Source organism: Euphorbia lathyris, chromosome 2 (genome assembly GCF_963576675.1).
Source record: "Euphorbia lathyris chromosome 2, ddEupLath1.1, whole genome shotgun sequence".
Lineage (NCBI taxonomy): Eukaryota > Viridiplantae > Streptophyta > Magnoliopsida > Malpighiales > Euphorbiaceae > Euphorbia > Euphorbia lathyris.
The window spans coordinates 20,798,328-20,816,878 of NC_088911.1; the positions used below are offsets into that span (position 1 = coordinate 20,798,328).

At 38.2% G+C, this 18,551-nt stretch overlaps 2 protein-coding genes across 2 annotated transcripts; one reads left to right on the forward strand and one right to left on the reverse strand.

The window, feature by feature from the left end:
• Positions 1 to 229: 229 nt before the first annotated feature.
• LOC136220263 (peroxidase 5-like) lies at positions 230 to 1,981 on the reverse strand. Its single transcript, XM_066008067.1, has 2 exons — positions 1,728 to 1,981; positions 230 to 1,124 (listed from the first exon to the last, which is right to left on the reverse strand). Exons 1-2 carry the CDS (start codon positions 1,950 to 1,952, stop codon positions 360 to 362), a joined length of 990 nt encoding a protein of 329 aa, XP_065864139.1. The 5' UTR covers positions 1,953 to 1,981; the 3' UTR covers positions 230 to 359.
• Positions 1,982 to 13,454: 11,473 nt separating this feature from the next.
• Positions 13,455 to 16,103, forward strand: LOC136217182 (tRNA:m(4)X modification enzyme TRM13). The gene is made up of 9 exons (XM_066003767.1): positions 13,455 to 13,658; positions 13,742 to 13,807; positions 13,888 to 14,181; positions 14,263 to 14,506; positions 14,721 to 14,778; positions 14,975 to 15,061; positions 15,164 to 15,274; positions 15,377 to 15,509; positions 15,632 to 16,103. The coding sequence occupies exons 1-9, from the start codon at positions 13,582 to 13,584 to the stop codon at positions 15,849 to 15,851; spliced, it is 1,290 nt and encodes a 429-aa protein (XP_065859839.1). The 5' UTR covers positions 13,455 to 13,581; the 3' UTR covers positions 15,852 to 16,103.
• Positions 16,104 to 18,551: the final 2,448 nt, after the last annotated feature.

Consider the following 18,551-nt stretch of genomic DNA (forward strand, 5'->3'; position numbering starts at 1 on the left):
ATTGCACCCTAATTTAGATATTTTTTCCCAATCTAAATCAAAACAATTCCATTTAGACCTAGATATGGGTAACCAAAATTTAAACCCAACCCTTATTTTTTGCACCTCTACTAGTTAGAGGATGTTGCCCAACTGTTTAGACTAAAATTGTTCCATGTTGAAAGTAATGAGGATTACCATTTCCATAGAAATTCCAAGAGAAATTTTAAACCTCAACCCAAAAAGTAAATTTCTTACTCACACAAAACAATGATTCTTTTTAATTAATCTCAATCTGTAGTTCAACTTACAATTTGATTTAATTAATTGTAACATATTATAAGCTTTTTCTAATGCTAACTAAAAATTCAGTAATGGCCTTAATTAACAAAGCTGCAACGTTTCCTGATTTGACCATAAGTTCCAGTAAGAACATCAATAGAACCCATATGAACCATAGCCATAGCAAACTTAGTAGCCCATATTCCACCATCTCTAGCATTATCTAACACCATCTCCTCTGTAATTGAGCTGTTCATCAATGCCTGGTCCGAACCAAGTAAACCACGTCTCTTCACCAATCCAGCATAATACCCATTGTCTAGACATTTAGGAGTTTCTTGATCAAACGGCACTACTAAATCAACCCCATTATTTGGCCTACATTTAGTCTTCAAAAACGCTGCGTATTCTGGATCAAGTGAAGGATCAACATCACCAGTTCCACTGAAATTGTATAGACGGTTCATAAATGAAGAACAATGTGCGATGCCGATTGAATGTGCGCCTGATAGTGTCACCATTTCATCGACGGAGAGGCCTTTTTGGGCGAAGGTTTGGGCTAGCTCGGCTGCGTTTGATGTGAATTTGGGTAAGTTTTGGGCTACTTCGTCGTAATTGGAGACGAGACCGTCACGGCGTCCTGCTGGTACAGGGTAGTAAATTCTGCCCAGTTCGTAGGCGCTATCGCGTGCTGCAAATGCTATAATGTCTGCGCATGATACTGTGTTGGGGCATTCTTGTTCGATTTGGGATTTGGCTTCGTTGATCACCTCGAATCCGCGTAAGCTTGGGTTATTTGCTGGATGGTCTTTCTCTGATTTGTTCTCAGGTGTGGATTCTAGCAGCACTGAAGCGTCACAGCCCTGATCAGAATCGAATATTAACATTGGCGGAATCAGAATCAAATAGAGGTCAAATTGACAAATTCAATGGAGAAAAGTTACATATTTTTGAGGACGGCACAATCCGTCCCCATTTCCACAGCGAGGTCAAATTTGACACGAATTCTGGAAAAATAGGACTATTCATGGAATTTTATATCTAGCGACGGAAATATCCGTTGTAATGTAATTTTTTTTTTAATTTACCTTCATAAGGGGGTCGACGGACCCTCCATGACCCTTTGTCGTTCTTACAAATATATTGTTAGAAATTAATATAAAACTTATTAATAGGTCTTAACTATCAGTTTAAACTTTTAGTTTTATTAGTTTCTTGACAGTTACACCTCTAGATATGAATTTAAGAGAACCACCGAGTTTGTTTGCAGGTGCAAAATTACACTTTGACTATGGTGTTACGGGAGCTTAAAGCACCCCTACAAGGGGTGGTTCCTAGCGGCTAGAGGTGCTCCAGCACTCCCGAAACCCCTTGTCTCCACCCACCTTATTAACATATTGTAACCAACAAATGCACTATATATTATTATTACTAAGATATGAAGCTATATATAAGAGAAAATATACCCTGACAAAGCAATCATGGAAATGCATCCTGATAAGGGCAGCAGCAAAGCCAGGATTGCGAGAGACTGTTTTGGTGACAATTGCTTCTGCTGATGGACATGAAAATTGGTAGAAACCAAATGTAAGAGATGTGGAAGAAACAGTAGCCATTGAGCTAATTAGCAGAATTAACACAATGCAACAAAACATGGTGAAATCATTGCAACTAATTTTGAAGGAAGTCATGATCAATATTGGAATTAATGAGAAGTTGAGTGGATATGATGTTAGTAATAGTATTTATAGTAGGAGTTTGGTGTTGCTTGCTTGTGAAACCGAAATCAGAAAGGCGTGTGTACCTGTGTAATGTTGAAGTTTCCTAACATTAAATGTTTAAAGGAAAGGCTGTTTGTTATGGTATATACTTCACTGGTTTTCTTGATTAGCTATCTTTAGCATATCACCTGCAGATCCAGCTTGCTTTCTTCACTTTCCTATTTTACTCTAATATCACACCTGCCTTTCCCTCCTTTAAAAATTACAGTAATATATATATATATATATATCATTCTAGTTTCGGGCATTTACAAGTTGCAGAATATGATTTTCTTTTTAAAAAAACCAATATTATGTTTTACTACATTAGCAAACAAACTAATTTGATTAACACAATTTATTAAGTCATGAAGTTAATATGCTACATCATCAAGTCAATAGATTATGTAGGTAAAAATTTACATTAACAAATGACTAGGGAAGTCATGAGTTCGAATCACATCCGGATGGAGTAGAGATTTTTCTTTCTTTCTTAATGTAATCGCATTGTGCGCAAATTTTTTAAAGAAAAAAAAAGTCAATATTAACAAAGGCAATGAGTCAACTTACCACATCGGCAAATATTGACTATAAATCTGATGAAAAAAAGATGGAATGTATGGAAACTAACTAAAAGTTAGATGAAAATTACATAGAGAAAGAGAAACAGAAATCAGAAAGCTTCTAATAGTCATAATACTTGTCAACTACCAATGCACGTTGCCCAATCTCAAATGTGAGAAACCCTTCAAACCCAGTTGTGTTGAGGATTGATTGATACTATATATTCTGAGGCTCAATGTAAGTCTTCCGATACTTGAGATAAGACATGGAAAATATCAGAGAGAACTTGTTGATAGACGACTTCACTCTGATGATAAAATCAAATGAATCTTTAGGTGAATACGAGGCTCTTTGTGTATATTTGTCTAGAATGTAAGTACATACCAATAGGTTAAGAGTTTCACCACAACTAATATCATTAATTAAATTGCTTATTTTGCTAACGATTTGAACACAGTTTTTTACTACAACAAAAAAAAAATGTACATTAATCTATTTGTAAAAACGAGAATTTGTATAGTTTCCCTAAATTATAAGTAATTGCCAATACAAGCCAAGATTTATTTTTAAGTTAGTAATGCAATTATCCAACCAATTGCTTGGAATAATATATTAATTAGTATTACAATTTGTAACCTCTGATAATTCTAAAATTGTTCTCTTGATCTGGCACCAATTATTTTATTTTTGTAAAGGATCTGGCACCAATTATTTATGTGCGTTTCTTGTAATAATGTGTCAAGTTTCGTAGCCAAATCATATCAATTAATAATTTTATTTATTTGTCGGTCCAACCACAAAAGCAAAAATTGTATATTTATAGAAAATATGTATTTATCTGGAATCTATAATATTCATAAATTATAATGGCTGGTTGTAAATAAGTTGGAAGGTATTGATGGGACGAAGGAACTAAAAATACCATGATTGACCATATCAAATGAAAATGAAAATGTCTTCTTAACCACTTTTGATAAGTTTAAAATAGATAAACCCACTCGAATTGAAACAAAAGTAATAGTGTAAGGAACAAGAAACCCTTATTACTATACTTTACCTCCTTTGGAAATAGAATCGGTCCTAATCTCCTATTTTATTTGGACTCAACTAATTGAGTGCAACATGCATGTTTTGATTTCCTCTTTCTTTTATAACTAGTCATATTAATAATTGCAACACATCTGTTTTTTTACACTATTCACATATCGTAAAACCGCTTAATACATCAATCAGGGACGGAGCGAGTTCAGAGTCCAGAGAATTTATTGTTAGTTTTGTCCGGTGTAGCTCACCGAGTATTTGTTTATTTTTAACCTATATAATACTATTTCAATAGTTCAAAGTGATTGAATTGGTTTAAGAGACTTATTTTAAAGTAGACATGGGCATGGGCCGGCGAGCCCATCCAGGCCCATTTAACCGGGCTTGGACATATGAAATTGGTGTCAGGCCCGGCCTGAGTCCGAACCCAACTCAATTATTGCGGATTGGGTTTGGGCTCGTCGGGTTTTATTAAAAGCCCGACAGGCCGACCCATGCCCATGTCTATTTTAAAGTGATAGGTCATGAGTTCAATCTTCACCAAACTAATTTTGTTTTATGAAGTTTTATTTATTTTAACTTTATTTTTTCAAATGGATTTATTATATTTTTTTTTTAGAATTTATTATATATCTTTTCCATAAAAAAAATCAATTTCTTATTTTTGAAACTCAAATAACTTAATTTTTGAATTAGATTTTATGAAAGTTATATATAATTTATAGCTAAAAATAAAAAAGTGTAAAAATGTTATAATTTTTAGCCAATAAACAAAACGAAAAGTTTTGGCTCCGCCGCTAACATCAATGGTCCTTAAATTTATTGACACCTAAACTTACAGAGTGTCTCATTAATCTCCTAAACTTGTTTAAAGTGATTTATTAGTGACATGAATATTCATTCAAAGACGATGGATCCAGTCTAGGTGGATCGTTACACTTGTTCACCGAATCCTCAAAGCCGCATTCTACTCCTAAGTTGATCCAAACAAAAAGTATAAACTCCTAAAGTAATATGGAACAATACGATAATATGAATTTCAATCTAATAAACAATATAATCGAGGACCTAATTTGAGTTGCATAAACTTATGGCAATTAAACTGACTTATCATTCTAAGGTTCCTAGCACGTAATTTTGTTACAGGTCGTAACCAGCTCTAAGGTTTAAATATTTAGGTCTGTTTGTTGTGATGTTGTCAATATCTACAGTCTCCAGTATTGACAGCCAAATTTAGACTAGCAATATAAACCAAGTAATTGTTTGGACTTTTGAATGATTTAATATAATTAAGTAGAAGCATAAATAGATAAAAAAAATACAATTGAAAATCAATCCTGAACTTATATTAAAGATGAAGAACAATTGTCACATATACACCCAATTGAGAATTCCTAAAAAGATCTAAAAAGCAAGCAGAGATTAAGAGGGTAAATTTCCCTTTTAAAATTTATCGACTCAAGCAATCATCTTTCCGAAATTGGAGGAGGAAACTTGAGAATCCTTAAACAAAGATGGAGGAAGCTTTCTGGTGCTTTAATGGCAGATGGTGGTAGGAGAAGATGAATTCTCAAATGTATAAAGTTTACACAATAGCAATGGATAGTCAATAATGAAATCTAAAATTACAGTTAACTAGGTTAAAGATTATAAACTGATCACTGATGATTTACATGGTGCCTTGGGAATGGATACCCAAGGTCTTTGAATAGGCAAAGGAAACCTAAAATACCAAATTAAACGTTACAGGTTTTTCAAATATTCAAAACAGACTAAATCCCTTTTAAATTGGGATTGAACCAGTCAAAATTGTCTGGTTCGCAGGTCCAACTCGCCGAGCTAAACCTGATGGCCGGTGAAGGTCAACCCTGGTGGCCAGCTCACCTGCTTCAATAATAAACAAATAAAGTTGCGAGAATAACCTTATCTGCGATACTGTATCCATTATCACCCTAGATTTTACGAGATTTTGCATATATTTTTCTTCGATTCTGATGAGAACCGAAAAATCCCTACCCTTAATTTTACTCTATTATGGGTAGAGCTGTAAATAAGTCTAGCCACTCATGAGCGGCTTGGTGTTCGGTTTGATAAAAGCTCGATTGTGTTTGACTCGATTTGTAAAAGAGTTGAGCTTGAGTACGGCGAAAGTCGGTTCGAAAGCTCGCGAGCGGGCTCAATTATAGATTCATGAGCAAGTTCGATTATAATATCCATAAACATGCTTATGAGCAAATTTGATTCAATTTTTTTTTTTTAATATTAATATTTCTATAAAGGGGGAAATGTAAAACAAAGTAGTTTTGTATAAACTTTAGCTTTGTAGATTTCAAAACTATGTAGTTTTGTGTTAAAAAAATTTAAATCAATGTAGTTAATTAACATAATTAAGGGTTTGTTCGCAATGGAAGTGCATGAACTGAACTAATGAGCTGCTCGTGAACAGGGCCGGTCCTGATAATTTAGAGGCTCTAGGCAAAATAAGCAGTAAGGGTTCCTTTCATATAAAATTTACAATTTAGGGCCTATGTAGAAAATATAGAAAACAACTACACTTTCTCGTACAAACATGTTCTGTAAGAATCTCCTACGGAATCTCCTACATAACGTAAAATGTTGTAGGAAATTTTTGAAGGGAAGATTCTAAAAATTAGTGATGATCACAATAATTATTTACAACGGTATTATTAATTTTTTAGATTTATTATTATTATTTTTTTTTTTGGTAGAAAAGGAAAAGAAAAATGAATAACAACAAACTACCCAGGAATTAGCCTAGGGAAACTAACCCCAATCCTATCTTCTAAGAGAAGATGAGAGATGAAACTAGGGGAAACAGGAAGGGTAGTAACGCCTAACGTCCCTTCATGGCCCGCCGCCGCCAAGCGATCAGCAACACGATTCTGCTCTCTAAAAATGTGTCTGAACTCTACGAACTCAAAGGAGGAGCAAAGCCTTATAATAGCTTTGATGAGGTTGCGACTGTTAAGACCCATAGAATGATTCTCAGAAATCATTTTGATTGCTTCCAAATTATCAGACTCCACAGAGAGCCTCTTAACACCCAGCCTTTTAGCAAGATTGATTCCAGTAAGAATAGCCCAGAGCTCCGCAGAAAAGGAAGAACCCAACCCTAAATTCTGGGAGAACCCAGAAAGCCAGACGCCCCCTACATCTCTAAGCACACCTCCAGCCGCAATCTTACCGTTACTGAGGCAGGAACCATCAGTATTCAGCTTCACAACCCCCTCTCTTGGCCTGCTCCATCCCACGAGATGGACATCACAACACTGAGAGGCTCTGGCAAGGGACTCTCCTTTGAAACTATCGATAATAGAGAAAAGTTTTTTCGAGAAGAAATCAGCTAAGTTTGTCATAAAAACAGTTTTATCTCAAAAAATCTCCTCGTTTCTCCATTTCCAAACTTGGTGACAGATAATAGCAAAGAAAATGTCACCATGCTCCATGTATGGAAGCAACTTTCCTCTAACACCATCAGAGAACCAGTCGACCTCAGAATGTGCCATGAAGGAAGAGAAAATATGGTGTGGGAGAATTTTCCTCCAAACCTCTTTACTATTAGAGCAATCTCTAAGAGCATGGCACAAAGTCTCAACATGGCCTCTGCATCTACTGCAAGCTCCAGAATCAGCCAAGTGCCTTCTGTGCCTATCCGAATTAGTAAGAAGCCTGTCCTTAACGCCCAGCCACAGGAAACTCCTAATACGGAAAGGAACTTTAAGGGTCCAAATCGACTTCCACACATCCGAGGGAGGATCAGATCTAAAGAGAGAGAAAGCTTCAAAGGCCGATTTGCAAGAATAAACTCCATTGTTAGTCAGCGCCCAACAGTGCCTATCCAAGTCTTCCTCTTGATTACTCACCTTCACTCCCCGCATTCTAAGGAGAGTCTCAAGGCTAAAGAAAGTATCAAACTTTGACCAGATCCAGTCCCCTTCCGAGTCAACCACATCGGCAATCCTCCAGTTGCGTATATCACTAGGCGGGGGGGAAGAACACACCTCAATTAATGGTTTATCCCCAATCCAGTTATCAAACCAGAAACTAATGGACTTACCATTCCCCACCTCCAGGCCAACTCCCGAGCAGAACTCATCAAACACAGCACTAAGTCCTTTCCAGAGGAAGGAACAATTAGCAACTCTCTCTTTCGGGCCCCCGAAGATTTTGTCTTTCCGATACTTACCACAAAGGAGGCGAACCCAAAGAGAGGAGGGGTTTTGCCACATACGCCAAAGGAGTTTCATTAATAAAACTTTATTATTGTCCTTTGCTTTCCTAATACCCAGACCCCCAGAATCTTTAGGCTGGCAAACCTCACTCCAAGGCACAAGATGGATCTTCCTGCCCTCCGCAGCTTCCCCCCACAGGAACCTACGGTTAATCTTGTCAAGATCATTAAGCACAGGATCCGGAAGCTTACAAGCCTGCATGATGTGATTGGGAGCAGCACAATTAACAGATTGAATTAACGTGAGGCGGCCAGCGAGAGACAGAGTCTTGGCTTTCCAAGTGGCACACTTCGAATTAGCTTTATCCAAAGTCTCTTTGAAGGAGCCTTTAGACACACGCTCACTATGGAGGGGAACGCCCAGATACTTTCCAAGAGAATCAGTAAGAGGAATACCTGAGAGATCACTTAATCTCTTACAGACTCTCTGATTCATATTCTTAGAGCACATCATCCTAGATTTCTGGATATTAAGCTTCTGCCCAGAGGCCGAACAAAAACAATCCAGAATATCCATAATGACTCTCAACTGCTCCTCATTACCCTCAAGAAAGATAAGGACATCATCTGCAAAGAATAAGTGAGTCACCTGGGGACAGAAGCTGTTGATCGCCACAGGGTGGAAACTCCCATTATCAATCGCATCCTGAATCAGGTGAGAGAGCCTCTCCATAGCAATAACAAAAAGGAAAGGGCTCATAGGATCCCCCTGACGGATTCCTCTGCCCGGGGAAAATTCCTCCGACATATCCCCATTGACCATAACTTGAAACACAGGAGAAGAAATACATACCTTAATTAAACTTCTCCAGCTGTCCGGGATTCTAGCTCTCTCAAGGCTCTCCATCAAGAAATCCCAATTAATTCGATCATAGGCCTTCTCTAAATCCAGCTTCAGAGCCACAATGCCTTTCCTCCCCTTCCTAATCTTCATCGTGTGGACCATCTCTTGGGCGATCACCACATTATCCATCATTTGTCTACCAGGCACAAAGCTACCCTGATTCTGACAAATGATCGCAGGAAGAATGCCACGGATTCTATTAGCCACAATCTTTGTAACAGTTTTGTAAAGAACATTACAAAGACTGATAGGTCTCATATGCAAAAAGGAAGAAGGCTTATCAATCTTAGGAATCAGAACCAGGAGGGTTCTATTAACCAGCTCAATATCCTTCGAACCACTGAACACCCCCAAGACAAAATTATAGATGCCTTCCTTCACTACATCCCAATGCTTATGGTAAAAGCCCGCCGGAAGACCATCAATCCCAGGAGCTTTAGAAGCCCCAATGCTGAAGATAGCTTGGTCAATCTCTTTTCGGGAAATAGGTTGAAAGGCCTCCTGACTACAATCCTCACTGATTAAAGGAAATGTAGCAATAGAGTGAGCCCTCTCCAAAAGAACAGGTTCCTCTTTGAACAGCTCTCTGTAGAAATCCAGGGCTAAGTTTCGAATAACCTCATCTTCATAAACCCAATCACCATTAGAATCCTTAATGGCCTCAATTCTATTTCTCTGCCTTCTAATCAGGGTAGAGAGATGGAAGTATTTGGTATTACGATCGCCATCTCTAATCCAGGACTTCCGAGACTTCTGGAACCAAAGGAACTCCTCCTGCCTAAGCACAGCCTCCAGCTCCTTCTGAAGGGTTCTGAGGAGGCCCTCAAGGCTATGATCAAACCTCCCCTCCAACCTGCGTTGAATGCCCTCCATCCTCTTTAATAACTTGTTCTTCCTTCTGATAATATGCCCAAACACATTCCTATTACACCCCTGCACCTTATTCCTGAACCCTTCAGCAGCTTGCAGTACATACGAATGAGGTCTCCAACTCTCATGAACGAACTCTTTAAACTTAGGATGGGACTCCCAAGCCAACTGATACCGGAACGGTCTCTTACCCCTAGGATGCTTACCTCTCAAAAGTCTAAACAAAATAGGACAATGATCCGAATGACGGAATGGGAGGTTCAACACAGAGCACTCGGGGAAGGAAGTTAGAGCTAAAACATTAGCGTAGACTTTGTCCAATCGAACAAAAGTATTATTACGCTTCCAAGTGAATTTATGACCAGAAGCCCCCAGATCGGAAAGCCCACATAAATCCATACTATTCTTGTGATGCAGACAGCGATTAACATAATGATTGGATCCCCCTCTCTGATCACTCATAAAGGCGATATCATTGAAGTCACCCGCCACAAACCAGGGCTCCGAAATGCTGACACTCATAGAATAGAGAACCTCCCAGAGCCGTTTTCGATTAGACAAGATAGGGTCAGCATACACAAGGGTAATAAAAAAGGGAGTATTGCCGGAAATACTCACTTTACAATGAATGAACTGCTTATCCATGCTAAGAATATCAAAATGAATCCGATCTGGCCTCCAAAAAAGCCAAATCCCCCCAGCCCGGCCAGTTGCCTCCGATCTAACACAGTGCCAGTTCTTAAACTTCTTAACCACCTCATCTGCTTTCTCACCACTAATCTTAGTTTCCAAAAGAGCAAAACAAGATGGATTAAACTGCTTAATAAGATCATTAATATGGATACGGGTAGCCTTGCTAGCCGCACCCCTAACATTCCAAAATAACAAATCCATAGAAAGGAGGACAACTGACCACACCCCTACCCTAAGCTAGGTATTTACTAGGGGCTCCTGAGAGCCTTACCGAGGTACCCCCGGGCCCCCTCTTATCTGGAAACGCCAAAGTGTTAAGGCCACTTTTTTGTTTTCCTTTAAGCTTTTTCATATTAGTTTTGTTAACTCCCATAGATTTCCCAATCCCAGGATCAATACCAGGAACAGGAATACTAACCTCATTTGAATTCTTCATCCTTCTAGCTGCAAGGGTCAGGGTCCCCCCCTGGGCTTCATCCTTAGAGACAAAAAGCGGGTTCACAGATTCAACCACCTTCTCGACTGGATCTACAGACTCTAATCCTGGAATACTCTCATCCATATGATTCTCATCTTGGTCTGACTCTTGAACTTCCTCAATCATCAGGGCCCCAAATCTAGACCCAGGCAAGGCTACTGAAGAAACCCCAGCCTCCTTTCTAGCTTTGAGGACAGGCTTCTCCTTGACATTTGGAATAACAGTAGCTTTAGGAGAAAGGGACTTAGAATTTGTGTTGATATCAGGAGGACGATTGTAAACCACTGCAGGTTGATTCCTACGTCTAGCGGGCCTCTTTGCCACCATCCAGGGACCAAAGTTCCCTTCATACCCCTGGTTCCCTCCAGTAATCCGCACACTACTCTCAACCCTCTCTATAACAACCCTCTCCCTTTTAGGGCAACCCTCCTGAGAATGACCATACATGCCACAATCATAACAGATGTTATGTAAACCTTCATACTCAATAAAGAACACTTTATCCTGAACACAGAACTTAGAAAGTAAAGGTTTAGCCAGATCAACATCTATACATACCCTAGCAAACTTACCCCTAATGGCCCCAATTGTAGTCTTGTCCACATGGTGGACCTTACCAACCAAACCTCCTATTTTACTCAGAAAGTTTTCACTGTAGTACTCAATGGGAAGGCCCGGGAATCTTACCCAAGTCAAGATCCTGTTAACCGAACAGTCGTGAGGATTAAAATTAGGAACCCAAGGCCTTAAGGCCAAAACATGATTGGAAATGATATATGGGCCTCCCTTGATAACCGAATTATAATCCTCAACCCTAGTAAATTTAATGACATAGTAGTCATTTTCCAGGTCAGTAATACTGACTTTACCTTTCCTTGCCCACTGCGCTTGTATTCTTTGGGCAAAATAGTTAAAACTAATTCGCTTACCCAGGACAGTAACAATCAAAGACACCTTCCACTTCTCTCTAAGCTCACGCTTCTCTGCAGCGGAAAGTCTAATGACCGGACAGAGAGGATCCTCCTGGCCATTATCTTCCTCATCAGAATCCGAGAACATATCATCAGAATCTCCCACCATTAAAACTTCCTCTAAAACCGGCTCTTCCTCAGCCACCCCCATGACCGTGTCCTTCCAAGAGTTTTTACCGATCTCGCTCATCTGAACCCTAGGTCTGGGGGAGACCGTCTTCCCATGAGCTACTCCTACAACACCCACCCTTCCCGAATTATTAGAAACATCCAGACCCGAGGCAGCCTGCCTCCCCGTCGTAGCCCCTGCCTGCCCCTCACAGCCCGGAGGAGAGGATCCCGCGCAAGGCACTGCGCCGACAGCCCCAGCCCACTGCCCGACCGAGGAGCCGGCAGCGCCTGGGCAGTGCCCGGCACTATCGGCGCATAGCCCTGCGCCAGGCACCCCCGGCCCCACTTCTCCCCTCGAGATTGGGGAAGCCTTACCCCCGGCATCAGAAAACCCAGCCGCCCGTATCTCCCATTGATCCGCACCCAGCCGCGACAACCTTGTCGAATCTGCCGCCTGTGGATCGCAAAGATCCGTCCCCAGCCGCACGGGCGGCGCCCGCGAGAACCCTGCCGATGCACCATCCATGCCCACGAGATCCCTACCGACGCCCCTGGATTCCCCTGCCTCCACCCCGCCAAGCGCCCCGCCCCGATCTACACTAGGTGCACGCTCGCCGCCAACAAAACTTGCCTCACCCTTCTCGCCCCAAACCACCAGGCCACCGCCCCCTTCCTTGCCGCAAATCCCCTCCAGATCCGACCCCCCTCGCCGGCCACAGCCCCCCTCTCCCTAGATCTATCCCTAACACGCTTTACCATGAACCCTAGCCGAGAGAGAGAGAGAGGAGATAGATCTAAAAGAGAGAAAAAGATCTAAAAGAGAGAAAAAGATATAAAAGAGAGAAATAGATCTGAGAGAGAGAGGATAGATCTAAAAGAGAGAAAAAAGATCTAAAAGAGAGAAATAGATCTGAGAGAGAGAAGATAGATCTCAAAATTCTCCATCTTCATAAAAATTCTTCACCATGACAACAGATCTGAGAGAGAGAAGCCAGATCTGAAAAAGAGAAGATAGATCTAAAAGAGAGAGAAAGATCTAAAAGAGAAGAGATATTGAATTAGATTTATTATTATTATTGATATTGTTTTTGTTGCTTTTTTGTTATTAAATTTTAAATTAATTTTTATACATGCCATTGCATAAATTAATTTTAAATTTAATCAAATTAAAGTAATAAAATGAAACTAAGCTAATAAAATGATTTTTTTTTTTTAAATGAGGTAATATGTTTAAACTTATTTTCTTACCCTTAAACTACCCATATTATTTATATATTAATAATATATTAAAATTACAGATGTGGGAACCAAATCCATCCCCTCTCTAGTTAGAAGACAAGACAATCTACTTTGAATTTATTTATTATATTTAAAACATAAGCAATTTATTTATAACATTAAATTTTTTTTTTGGATCCCCTCCAGTTTTGGGTCCTAAGCCGGCGCACCCCGTACCCAGATCTAGGGCCGGCCCTGTTCGTGAACAAAGCTAGTAAACATATTCGTTAACAAGCTCGTGAGCACTTCACGAAAAGAATATTAACTTATCAATTTTCTGATTAGCCTAGAATGAGAATGCTAAAACTGGGCTCGGTTAAAGCCCTAATTATGGGAAGTACAGAGTGTTATCCGAGTTCGAAACACGAAAGTCTTGTATCCAAACTACTGCACTGAAAAAACTTCAGTTGAAATCCGATCCCTAGTACCGCCGGAACTGGAAGAAAGTCTGGGCAGAAATGGAGAAGTGCCGGTGCACGTTCTGGCTCCCCGGAAAGAACCGATTTTGTTCTATTTCCCCACTAAATGATTCTCCGTAAGCTCACTGTATTCGTTTCTCGTTCCTCTCTTTTATGTGGCTTGCTAAATCTCTGATTTTGTGCATTTCAACTGTTTAAGCTTCTGCGGCAACCACAAGCCGAGGGGCGATGGCCAGTTTATTCCCTGCCCAATTGACCCTTCGCAGTAATATAATTTCTCCCTTTATTCTTTCAGTTTATCTGCAATTAGTTTTTTTGGTTAATTTTGCGTGCTTGTTGAAATAGTTCTGTTCTTAAAGAAAACCTTGACTGGCATGTTAAGAGATGCCCGTTATTGAAACAACAAATGTCCTTGTCTACACAACCATTTTATCAGAAGGGAATTAATGCTGGCAAAGAAGAGGATGATGACATTACATCTGAAATGAAGAGAAAGGCTGTTTATAGTATGACTGTAGCTGAATTTTGTAAATTAATAGGGAAGATTGAATCAGTTCATGCTTCAATATGTAAGGACATTCCGGAATCCTATAAAATACCAGAAGCTTGTAGCATGTGGATTAAGAGAGAAGTAGACAGGTATTCTAGCTAAACCTTTTTGTTATTGATAGCTATGATAATTGGAGTTTAGTATCATAATATGGAGTCATCACTGAGCAGGAAGTTACCATTTCAAGAGAAACATGTCAAGCAACAAGCATCAATTCTCGGGAATTTGGAGGATTTCGGGGTGTTGAAAGGTTCTCTTGGGAAAGAACAGTGTGATGATAATAGGCTATATGGTGATAATGCACCTGCAGTTGTTGAATTTGGAGCAGGGAGGGCGTACTTGACTCAGATGCTTGCAGATTGTTATGGGATTGAAAGGGTCTTTCTTGTTGAGCGAAAATCATACAAACTAAAGGTTAGTTGGATTTACTTAATGTTGCTTATGCAGAGGTCTCATTGCTTGTAGCTTCAGAACTAAAATTTGCAAAACTTATTGAGCTTGTTGAACCTGAATCATTGTGCATTGCTTGTAGTTTCAGAACTAAAATTTGCAAAACTTATTGAGCTTGTTGAACCTGAATCATTGTGCAATATGTAGTATATTTATTTCGTGCAATTGTTGTTTCTAGGCTGATCGGTCCTTGCGACAAAAAGAGAGCTTGATATTAGAGCGTTTGAGGATTGATAGTAAGGTTTCTCAAGATCCTGTTATCAATTCAATTGTTTGATCATCGTTTCTACTTATTTTTCACCTCTCTCGGCTTAACTTCAATGCTTAATCTTCTTAAATGTAATATTAACTGAAGTTTGGGAATATAAGGAAAAAAATTCATAAGAATTGCATATCTACAAAATAACTTACATTCTACTTCTACATTTGTAGTTGAGGATTTAAACTTGAATGCTGTTGAGTCTTTGCAAGGTTTTCCTTATCTTGCTATTGGCAAACATCTCTGTGGGCCTGCAACTGGTAAGTAGCATGCTTCTGAAATTAATTTCGGGATTGACAGAATAACCTTTGCAATCATAACACTGAACCGTCTCGTTTTTTCCTCTGAATACTTCTCTGTAGATTTGACGCTAAGATGTTGCCTTCCTGAACAATGCAGTGGCAATGATTCCCTTAGGGCCCTTGCTATAGCAATGTGTTGCCATCATCTTTGTCAATGGAAGCATTACATAAGTAACCATTGCATCTTATCTTGCCTGCACAATTTTTAGTACTTGTTTCTTAATTCTTAATTCGAATGCTTTTGTTTTTCAGTATGAATTTGCTGCCTTGCAGATAAAAATTTCATTGCTGATCTGGGGATAACCAAGGAAGAATTTCATGCAATTACTTGGTTTACCAGTTGGGCAGTAGATGCTGATCATAGTTCAGATCTCTCTTTCGATTGTGAACTGCATCAACAATCTTTGTAAATTCCGGATCTTCTTATCTCTACTATATGTTTGAAATCTAAATTGACCACAATTCTGGTTGTAAATTGTAATGATGGTAGATGGTTCATCTTTTATTTGATGCATATGTTGATTACAGGGGGAAAGAGCAACTTAGTGAAGATGCAAATGGGATTGAAGATGTTGTAAGAAACATGAAACCAATTGAAAGAGCTGTGTTAGGTTTTATGTGTAAGCAGATAATTGACATGGGACGGATGAAGTGGGTGAAGGGACATGGATTAGAAACAAAGCTCATTAAATATGTTCCATCAAACATATCTCCAGAAAACCATCTATTGATTGCAAAAACACGGTAAGTCCTTGTAAAATGACTGCTTGTATTTTGTGGGTTTTAGTTTTAATGTTAGAATTTTGCTGAATGGCGATTCATTTTGCGGAGAATGGGTGCTCCATATTTAAGATACTGTCTCATCTTTGGTAGAATTTAGGCATCAGTTTTTCCTCCCATTGCCTGTCTCTGGCTGTGGTCTCAAACGATTGAGTTCACATTCTTAACTGGAAAAGGACGTCTGTGCAGTTTTGCAAGGAAACTTGGTTGGTTCAACATAGCCAATGCTCCATATGTCATTTAGAAATTGAATGCATAGTTATATGTTGATGAACACACAAATTCTTGCACGTTGTTTTAATTATGTTCTTATGTCTTTCTTTTTTTTCATTTTTATAATTTATCTGATTATATCAGTTCGAGACTGAGGGCGAGCCTTGGCGCAACGGTAAACGTTGTTGTCGTGTGACCAAGAGGTCACGGGTTCGAGTCTTAGGAGCGGCCTCTTGCCAAACAAATTGGCAGGGGAAGGCTTGCCCCCAGTACACCCTTGTGGTGGGACCCCCCCGGGACCCGCCCCCCGGGACCCTCGCTCAGCGGGGACGCGTAGTGCGACCGGGCCACCCTTTATATCAGTTCGAGACTCTCGTCAGACGCTATATAGTTGCATCTTTTTCCAATTAATTTTACTACATATTTAGTTCTATGTTGTAATTTGTGGGTTTTCTTTTCGTTTATTTTATGCCGTGGCCAGCAATATTTAGTTCTATGTCATACGTTTTTTTTTCCGTTGTTGCATTAAAGTTTGATATTTGCAATCCAAGTTGTAAGAAATATGTTTTGACAATGTGTTGCCAGTTGAGCTAGCTAGAGAAGTAAATGTGCTAAGTGCACTTACAACTTCAATTTGAAATTTCTTTAAGAACCAGCAGTTCATGGCCTAACTTGTTATATTTGCTTGAAATTTTTCATGTGTTTTTTTTAAGTAGGTTTAAGTCTAGGATGAATAGATACCGGTTCGGTTCAAAAATCAAACTAAATCGAATAAAGAAGAATTTTTAAAACTGAACCAACAAAACTAAATTGATTCAGGTCGGTTTGGTTCTTTTATATAAACTGCACAGATTTAAAAAAAAAAAATACATAACCTTAAAACTTTTGTAGTCCAATTGTAACAATGATGCATATAATTTGTTCAATTTAAACATATTAGGGTCCGTTTGGTAAAACGTAATGGACTTTGTAATGGAATGCCCATTACATTGAATGGTCATTACCATGTTTGATTGCACATTAAAATTTTGTTGTAATGGAATGAGAAATTCATGGATTAAATTTTGTTTAACAACTATTGTAATTCTCATTACATAAAAAGAAATGGTTTGAATTCTCATTACATCCAAAGCATGTAATCTTAATTTCTATTTTTAAAGCTTCATCCAACCTCTCATTTGTTAAATCTCACTTCTCATCATTCTAAAAAACGTAAAAACTAGAAAAATTGAAAACAATAAAAAAAAAAACAAAAAAAATATGAAAAATGAGAAAATAGGAAAAAACGGTGAAAATGCAAAATGAAAAAAATGAGAAAATGTAAAAAAAAAATACTATGAAAACACGGAAAACTATATACTAATTTCACGTTTTTCATGTTTTTTTTTGTTGATTTTAATTATGTAAACTAGTTTCACATTTTAATTATATACTAGTTTCACATTTCATCATTTTTTTTTATTTGTCAACCAAACATGGTAATGGAATCACTATTCCATTCCATTCTATTACAATTTTGATTACATTACGGTTTTAATTACATTACATTGCATTACGACACACCAAACGGACATTTAATACAAATTTCAAAATTTAAAACTTTTTCAAAAAAAAATACTAATAATAAAAAATTTATGACTTAAAAGTCCAATTAAATCCCTAATCTATATCTTAAAAGTCAATTAGGTCCTCAATCTTCTAAAATCATCAATTAGGTCCTCAATTTATATTTTGAAAATCAATTAGACTCCCTAACTTTCCAAAATTAGTAATTAAATCCTCAACTTATAACTTTTAATATATAGGTCATGGACCTAATTGGGTTTAATCCAATCATTCTCTAGTTCTTTTATAACTATAATAATATTAATGTTTTTTCACAGTCACGATAATACTATTAGACCACATAATATGTCTAAATATATAATAAATTAGTAATTAAATTAAAAATAGTAAAGTAGGTTCGATTCGGTTTTAATCAGTTTAAAACCAAATAAAATCAAACCGAATAGAAAACCACCCCACTTAAAAAAAATGACAAACTGAGCTGCACCAAATTATAAATTGGTTCAGTTTGACTAGATTTGAATCGGTTTGACTTTTTTATTTTCAATTATGCATCAGTTTTGGGCCCTCCCTTCATCCTACTTGTATGCATCAATTCAAACGTGGCTGCTGCTACAATTGTGAATTTGTTGACAAGTAATGGAAAAGGCAGCTCAAATCACTATTATGGAGTGGATATGGATTTGAAGAAATTATTCCATTCGCACATCATTATCTGACTCCACAATACTACAAAAAATTCCTAGTATTCCACATTTTTGGATATGGGACGACATTGCATCTGCTTTCATTGCACTTACTTGCACCGACTCAACTAGCAGGACACACAAAAAAAATGTCGTCATCACACACCTCATCTGTCCATTTTTTTTCCCCAAAATTTCATTAT